At 33.7% G+C, this 9,050-nt stretch overlaps 1 protein-coding gene across 2 annotated transcripts in view; it reads left to right on the top strand.

Annotated features, from left to right (window-relative positions):
- lim2.2 (lens intrinsic membrane protein 2.2) overlaps nt 1-6,859 on the top strand; it is a 19,013-nt gene extending 12,154 nt beyond the window's left edge. For both annotated transcript variants that reach the window (XM_073844709.1, XM_073844710.1), the window contains exon 5: nt 6,723-6,859. In XM_073844709.1, the coding sequence (XP_073700810.1) occupies nt 6,723-6,793 (71 nt within the window). In that variant the 3' untranslated portion in view covers nt 6,794-6,859. The remainder of the gene's footprint in view (nt 1-6,722) is intronic.
- Nucleotides 6,860-9,050: the final 2,191 nt, after the last annotated feature.

Raw genomic sequence — 9,050 nt, 5'->3', positions numbered from 1 at the left:
ATGTGTGAGTGTTTGTTTGTATGTGTGAGTGTTGTATGTGTGGGTGTTTGTATGTGTGAGTGTTTGTTTGTATGTGTGAGTGTTTGTTTGTGTGAGTGTTTGTTTGTATGTGTGGGTGTTTGTATGTGTGAGTGTTTGCATGTGTGAGTGTTTGTTTGTATGTGTGAGTGTTTGTTTGTATGTGTGAGTGTTTGTATGTGTGGGTGTTTGTATGTGTGAGTGTTTGTTTGTATGTGTGAGTGTTTGTTTGTGTGAGTGTTTGTATGTGTGAGTGTTTGTATGTGTGGGTGTTTGTATGTGTGGGTGTTTGTATGTGTGGGTGTTTGTATGTGTGAGTGTTTGTATGAGTGAGTGTTTGTATGTGTGGGTGTTTGTATGTGTGGGTGTTTTTATGTGTGGGTGTTTGTATGTGTGAGTGTTTGTATGTGTGGGTGTTTGTATGTGTGAGTGTTTGTATGTGTGGGTGTTTTTATGTGTGGTTGTTTGTATGTGTGTGGTTGTTTGTATGTGTGAGTGTTTGTTGTGTGGGTGTTTGTATGTGTGAGTGTTTGTATGTGTGTTGTTGTTTGTATGTGTGGGTGTTTGTATGTGTGGGTGTTTGTATGTGTGGTGTTTGTATGTGTGAGTGTTTGTTTGTATGTGTGAGTGTTTGTTTGTATGTGTGGGTGTTTGTATGTGTGGGTGTTTGTATGTGTGAGTGTTTGTATGTGTGAGTGTTTGTTTGTATGTGTGAGTGTTTGTTTGTATGTGTGAGTGTTTGTATGTGTGAGTGTTTGTATGTGTGGTTGTTTGTATGTGTGGGTGTTTGTATGTGTGGGTGTTTTTATGTGTGAGTGTTTGTATGTGTGAGTGTTTGTTTGTATGTGTGAGTGTTTGTTTGTATGTGTGGGTGTTTGTATGTGTGGGTGTTTGTATGTGTGGGTGTTTGTATGTGTGAGTGTTTGTATGTGTATGTGTGAGTGTTTGTTTGTATGTGTGAGTGTTTGTATGTGTGAGTGTTTGTTTGTATGTGTGAGTGTTTGTTTGTATGTGTGTGTTGTTTGTATGTGTGTGTGTTTGTTTTGTATGTGTGTGTGTTTTGTGTATGTGTGAGTGTTTGTTTGTATGTGTGAGTGTTTGTTTGTTTGTATGTGTGAGTGTTTGTTTGTATGTGTGGGTGTTTGTTTGTTGTGTGAGTGTTTGTTTGTATGTGTGGGTGTTTGTATGTGTGAGTGTTTGTTGGTGTGGGTGTTTGTTTGTATGTGTGGGTGTTTGTATGTGTGAGTGTTTGTATGTGTGTGTGTTTGTTTGTATGTGTGAGTGTTTGTGTGTATGTGTGAGTGTTTGTTTGTATGTGTGAGTGTTTGTTTGTTGTGTATGTGTGAGTGTTTGTTTGTATGTGTGAGTGTTTGTTTGTGTGTGTGTGTTTGTTTGTATGTGTGGGTGTTTGTTTGTGTGTGTGTTTGTTTGTATGTGTGAGTGTTTGTATGTGTGAGTGTTTGTATGTGTGAGTGTTTGTATGTGTGAGTGTTTGTATGTATGTGTGAGTGTTTGTTTGTATGTGTGGGTGTTTGTTTGTGTGTGTGAGTGTTTGTATGTGTGAGTGTTTGTATGTGTGAGTGTTTGTTTGTGTGAGTGTTTGTTGTATGTGTGAGTGTTTGTTTGTATGTGTGGGTGTTTGTATATGTTAGTGTTTGTATGTGTGAGTGTTTGTTTGTATGTGTGGGTGTTTGTATGTGTGAGTGTTTGTATGTGTGAGTGTTTGTATGTGTGAGTGTTTGTATGTGTGAGTGTTTGTTTGTATGTGTGAGTGTTTGTTTGTATGTAGTGTTTGTATGTGTGAGTGTTTGTTTGTATGTGTGGGTGTTTGTTTGTATGTCTGAGTGTTTGTATGTGTGAGTGTTTGTTTGTGTGAGTGTTTGTATGTGTGAGTGTTTGTTTGTATGTGTGAGTGTTTGTATGTGTGAGTGTTTGTATGTGTGAGTGTTTGTTTGTATGTGTGGGTGTTTGTATGTGTGAGTGTTTGTATGTGTGGGTGTTTGTATGTGTGAGTGTTTGTATGTGTGGGTGTTTGTTTGTATGTGTGGGTGTTTGTTTGTATGTGTGGGTGTTTGTTTGTATGTGTGGGTGTTTGTATGTGTGAGTGTTTGTATGTGTGAGTGTTTGTATGTGTGAGTGTTTGTATGTGTGAGTGTTTGTATGTGTGGGTGTTTGTTTGTATGTGTGGGTGTTTGTTTGTATGTGTGAGTGTTTGTTTGTATGTGTGAGTGTTTGTATGTGTGAGTGTTTGTTTGTATGTGTGAGTGTTTGTTTGTATGTGTGGGTGTTTGTATGTGTGAGTGTTTGTATGTGTGAGTGTTTGTATGTGTGAGTGTTTGTATGTGTGGGTGTTTGTATGTGTGGGTGTTTGTATGTGTGAGTGTTTGTATGTGTGAGTGTTTGTATGTGTGGGTGTTTGTATGTGTGAGTGTTTGTATGTGTGAGTGTTTGTATGTGTGAGTGTTTGTATGTGTGAGTGTTTGTATGTGTGAGTGTTTGTATGTGTGAGTGTTTGTATGTGTGAGTGTTTGTATGTGTGAGTGTTTGTATGTGTGGGTGTTTGTATGTGTGAGTGTTTGTATGTGTGGGTGTTTGTATGTGTGAGTGTTTGTATGTGTGAGTGTTTGTATGTGTGAGTGTTTGTATGTGTGAGTGTTTGTATGTGTGAGTGTTTGTATGTGTGAGTGTTTGTATGTGTGTGTGGGTGTTTGTATGTGTGAGTGTTTGTTTGTATGTGTGGGTGTTTGTATGTGTGAGTGTTTGTATGTGTGAGTGTTTGTATGTGTGAGTGTTTGTATGTGTGAGTGTTTGTATGTGTGAGTGTTTGTTTGTATGTGTGGGTGTTTGTTTGTATGTGTGGGTGTTTGTTTGTATGTGTGGGTGTTTGTATGTGTGAGTGTTTGTATGTGTGAGTGTTTGTATGTGTGAGTGTTTGTATGTGTGAGTGTTTGTATGTGTGGGTGTTTGTATGTGTGGGTGTTTGTATGTGTGAGTGTTTGTATGTGTGAGTGTTTGTATGTGTGAGTGTTTGTATGTGTGAGTGTTTGTATGTGTGAGTGTTTGTTTGTATGTGTGGGTGTTTGTATGTGTGAGTGTTTGTTTGTATGTGTGGGTGTTTGTATGTGTGAGTGTTTGTTTGTATGTGTGGGTGTTTGTATGTGTGGGTGTTTGTATGTGTGAGTGTTTGTATGTGTGAGTGTTTGTATGTGTGAGTGTTTGTATGTGTGAGTGTTTGTATGTGTGAGTGTTTGTATGTGTGAGTGTTTGTATGTGTGAGTGTTTGTATGTGTGGGTGTTTGTATGTGTGGGTGTTTGTATGTGTGAGTGTTTGTATGTGTGGGTGTTTGTATGTGTGGGTGTTTGTATGTGTGAGTGTTTGTATGTGTGAGTGTTTGTATGTGTGGGTGTTTGTATGTGTGGGTGTTTGTATGTGTGAGTGTTTGTATGTGTGAGTGTTTGTATGTGTGAGTGTTTGTATGTGTGAGTGTTTGTATGTGTGGGTGTTTGTATGTGTGGGTGTTTGTATGTGTGAGTGTTTGTATGTGTGAGTGTTTGTATGTGTGAGTGTTTGTATGTGTGAGTGTTTGTATGTGTGAGTGTTTGTTTGTATGTGTGAGTGTTTGTTTGTATGTGTGGGTGTTTGTATGTGTGAGTGTTTGTATGTGTGAGTGTTTGTATGTGTGAGTGTTTGTATGTGTGAGTGTTTGTATGTGTGAGTGTTTGTTTGTATGTGTGGGTGTTTGTATGTGTGAGTGTTTGTATGTGTGGGTGTTTGTATGTGTGAGTGTTTGTATGTGTGAGTGTTTGTATGTGTGAGTGTTTGTATGTGTGAGTGTTTGTATGTGTGAGTGTTTGTTTGTATGTGTGGGTGTTTGTTTGTATGTGTGGGTGTTTGTATGTGTGAGTGTTTGTTTGTATGTGTTTGTTTGTATGTGTGGGTGTTTGTATGTGTGAGTGTTTGTTTGTATGTGTGGGTGTTTGTATGTGTGAGTGTTTGTATGTGTGAGTGTTTGTATGTGTGAGTGTTTGTATGTGTGAGTGTTTGTATGTGTGGGTGTTTGTATGTGTGGGTGTTTGTATGTGTGAGTGTTTGTATGTGTGAGTGTTTGTATGTGTGAGTGTTTGTATGTGTGAGTGTTTGTATGTGTGAGTGTTTGTATGTGTGAGTGTTTGTTTGTATGTGTGAGTGTTTGTTTGTATGTGTGGGTGTTTGTATGTGTGAGTGTTTGTATGTGTGGGTGTTTGTATGTGTGAGTGTTTGTATGTGTGAGTGTTTGTATGTGTGAGTGTTTGTTTGTATGTGTGGGTGTTTGTATGTGTGAGTGTTTGTATGTGTGGGTGTTTGTATGTGTGAGTGTTTGTATGTGTGAGTGTTTGTATGTGTGAGTGTTTGTATGTGTGAGTGTTTGTTTGTGTGAGTGTTTGTATGTGTGAGTGTTTGTTTGTATGTGTGAGTGTTTGTTTGTATGTGTGGGTGTTTGTTTGTATGTGTGGGTGTTTGTATGTGTGAGTGTTTGTTTGTATGTGTTTGTTTGTATGTGTGGGTGTTTGTATGTGTGAGTGTTTGTTTGTATGTGTGAGTGTTTGTATGTGTGAGTGTTTGTTTGTATGTGTGAGTGTTTGTTTGTATGTGTGGGTGTTTGTATGTGTGAGTGTTTGTATGTGTGAGTGTTTGTATGTGTGAGTGTTTGTTTGTATGTGTGAGTGTTTGTTTGTATGTGTGAGTGTTTGTTTGTATGTGTGGGTGTTTGTATGTGTGAGTGTTTGTTTGTATGTGTGAGTGTTTGTTTGTATGTGTGGGTGTTTGTATGTGTGAGTGTTTGTATGTGTGAGTGTTTGTATGTGTGAGTGTTTGTTTGTATGTGTGAGTGTTTGTATGTGTGAGTGTTTGTATGTGTGAGTGTTTGTATGTGTGAGTGTTTGTATGTGTGAGTGTTTGTATGTATGTGTGAGTGTTTGTTTGTATGTGTGAGTGTTTGTATGTATGAGTGTTTGTTTGTATGTGTGAGTGTTTGTTTGTATGTGTGTTTGTTTGTATGTGTGGGTGTTTGTATGTGTGGGTGTTTGTATGTGTGAGTGTTTGTTTGTATGTGTGAGTGTTTGTTTGTATGTGTGGGTGTTTGTATGTGTGAGTGTTTGTATGTGTGAGTGTTTGTTTGTATGTGTGAGTGTTTGTATGTGTGAGTGTTTGTATGTATGAGTGTTTGTTTGTATGTGTGAGTGTTTGTATGTGTGAGTGTTTGTATGTATGAGTGTTTGTTTGTATGTGTGAGTGTTTGTTTGTATGTGTGAGTGTTTGTATGTGTGAGTGTTTGTATGTGTGAGTGTTTGTATGTGTGAGTGTTTGTATGTGTGAGTGTTTGTATGTGTGAGTGTTTGTTTGTATGTGTGAGTGTTTGTTTGTATGTGTGAGTGTTTGTTTGTGTGAGTGTTTGTTTGTATGTGTGAGTGTTTGTTTGTATGTGTGAGTGTTTGTTTGTATGTGTGAGTGTTTGTTTGTTTGTGTGAGTGTTTGTATGTGTGAGTGTTTGTTTGTATGTGTGAGTGTTTGTTTGTATGTGTGAGTGTTTGTTTGTATGTGTGAGTGTTTGTTTGTGTGAGTGTTTGTTTGTATGTGTGAGTGTTTGTTTGTATGTGTGAGTGTTTGTTTGTATGTGTGAGTGTTTGTTTGTGTGAGTGTTTGTATGTGTGAGTGTTTGTTTGTGTGAGTGTTTGTATGTGTGAGTGTTTGTTTGTATGTGTGAGTGTTTGTTTGTATGTGTGAGTGTTTGTTTGTATGTGTGAGTGTTTGTTTGTATGTGTGAGTGTTTGTTTGTATGTGTGAGTGTTTGTTTGTATGTGTGGGTGTTTGTATGTGTGAGTGTTTGTATGTGTGAGTGTTTGTTTGTATGTGTGAGTGTTTGTATGTGTGTGTGAGTGTTTGTATGTGTGAGTGTTTGTATGTGTGAGTGTTTGTATGTGTGAGTGTTTGTTTGTGTGAGTGTTTGTATGTGTGAGTGTTTGTATGTGTGAGTCTTTGTATGAGTGTTTATGTCTTAGTGTATGTATTTGTGTTTATATGTATGAGTGTTTATATGTATGAGTGTTTGTATGTATGAGTGTTTATATATATATATATATATATATATGAGTGTAAGTATGAGTGTTTACATGTGTGAGTGTTTATATGAGTGTTTATATATTTATGAGAGTATGTGTGAATGTTTGTATGTATGCGTGTATATGTATACACACACACACACAACACACATACACTCATACAGTCACACAGACACACATATATGCATATACATACATACAGTCAAGCACAATTTTGGACTTTTTTGACCGGAAATGACACTGGCTACTTCCAAATGATAATAATACGATGTACAAGAGGCATCATTGTGGGGAAAAAAAAAATTTTTCTCATCTTTTATTTATATTTGAACAAAAAGTGGCATGTCATACATTGAATAAAAGTAACTTTAAGTCAGGGGTATGAAAAATTTTGTATGTAAATACATATATTCACATACATTACACAGACACGTGTGTGTGTGTGTGTGTGTGTGAGAATATATATACACCTTTGTAAATTTTTAAAATTTCTCAAATGTTCCATCCTTTTTTCATAAATAAAAAATATTTTTTAAATATAAAATATAATAAATATTCGTAAAAATACAAAAACAAGAATGTTTTTTGTGTACCTTGTATTTCAGGCGTCCTGCAGCTCTGTGCCTATCAGAGGAGTGTCTCTGAAGCGGTGCCGGCGAGCGTCTCCGACAGCTGAAACACATCTCATCATGAGCTGATCACCAAACATCTCAACATGAAATAAAACTGCTTTTGAACTCTTTCTTTGGTAGCCGATTTATTTCTCAAACAGGATTGTGGGTGTGGCATGATTTAATAACGGATTACTGGAGTCATTTAATGCTTGTAAATACAGAAGACATGAGTTATGTTTCTGTCCGTTCAGAAAATAAAATATACACACATTCAACACAGACATACTCATCAGATTTAATTTGGATACATGCATGACTGAACATGAAATACATACAGAAACACAGCAGTAAATTAAAAAAAACTGCACACAAAAATACTCTTTTTTTTAATAATTTTAAAGCATATGGAGTCAAGATCACACTATTTTATATTCATAAAAATGTTTATAAATATATTATATATTTATATTAAACTTCAGTGCTTAATAATGTTTATTAATAAATATTTTTTTATTTATATTTTATGTATTCGTGACCCTGGACCACAAAACCAGTCTTAAGTAGCAAAGGTATATTTGTAGCAATAGACAGAAATACATTGTAACGGTCAAAATGATCAATTACTCCTCTTTTTTGGCCAAAAATAATTAGGATATTAAATAAAAATCATGTTCTATGAAGATATGTATTTGTAAATTTCCTACCGTAAATACATCAAAACTTAATTTGGACAACTTTAAATGCGATTTCCTCAATATTAATTTTTTTTTTTTTTGCACCCTCAATAGCTGTATCTTTAAATTAAAATTACCTTAAAAACAGCATATGTAGTCTAGGGCAAATTTTGCCAGTTATCAGTTGATTTATATTTATTAATACCATTATCATTCTTTACTGGAGATATTTTTTAAACAAACACTAATTCAATGCTCTAATAACTATTTATTTCAAATTTTAAAAAAGTAATTATTTTTTTTTTTTTTTTATTCAAACACGTTTTAACAAAGATTAATAAATGCTGTATAAGTGAACGTTATTATTAGTTCATATTAACTAATGTGGTTAACTAATGTTAACTAAAGAAGCTTATTGTAAAGTGTTACCAAAACTTTTAGAAAAGTACCTAAAAAACAGCATTTGTAGTCTAGTGCAAATATCACAGTTTTCAGTTGATTTATATTAATTAATACCATTATCAAACTTTACGGGAGATATTTTTAAACAAACACTAATTTAATACTCCAATAACTATATATATTTCAAATTTTTAATTTTTTTATTATTTTATTTTTTTTGCATTTTTTTTTTTTTTTAAATTTCAAACACGTTTTAATGTCAATATTTGATGAAAGGGATTGTAAATTTGACTGACAATGAAATATATCACTATTATAGAAAACTTATAAAAGTACCTAAAAAAAAGGCATATGTAGTCTAGGGCAAATTTGACAGTTATTAGTTGATTTATATTTATTAATACCATTATCAAATTTTACTGAAGATATTTTTAAACAAACACTAATTTAATACTCTAATAACAGTTTATTTCAAATAAAAAAATTTTTTTTTTATTTTTTTTTTATTCAAACACGTTTTAATGTCAATGTTTGATGAAAGAGATTGTAAAGTTGACTGACAATGAAATATATAACTATTATAAAAAACTTATAAAAGTACCTAAAAAACGGCAAATGTAGTCTAGTGCAAATTTTGCCAGTTATTAGTTGATTTATATTTATTAATACCATTTTCGAACTTTACTGGAGATATTTTTAAACAAACACTAATTTAATGCTCCAATAACAGTTTATTTAAAATTTTTGCATTTTTTTTTTTTTTTTTTGCATTTTTGAATTTTTTAAATTTCAAACACATTTTAATGTCTCAATGTTTGATGAAAGGGATTGTAAATGTGACTGACAATGAAATATATAACTATTATAGAAAACTTAGTCTAGGGCAAATTTGACAGTTATTAGTTGATTTATATTTATTAATACCATTATCAAACTTTACTGGAGATATTTTTAAACAAACACTACTTTAATGCTCTAATAACAGTTTATTTCAAATTTAAATTTTTTTTTTTTTACATTTTTGATTTTTTTCATTCAAAGACGTTTTAATGTCAATGTTTGATGAAAGAGATTGTAAAGTTGACTGACAATGAAATATATAACTATTATAAAAAACTTATAAAAGTACCTAAAAAACGGCAAATGTAGTCTAGTGCAAATTTTGCCAGTTATCAGTTGATTTATATTTACTAATACCATTTTCGAACTTTACTGGAGATATTTTTAAACAAACACTAATTTA

Source organism: Garra rufa, chromosome 7 (assembly GCF_049309525.1).
Source record: "Garra rufa chromosome 7, GarRuf1.0, whole genome shotgun sequence".
Classification (NCBI taxonomy): Eukaryota; Metazoa; Chordata; class Actinopteri; order Cypriniformes; family Cyprinidae; genus Garra; species Garra rufa.
This window is presented reverse-complemented; position numbering and strand designations above follow the sequence as displayed.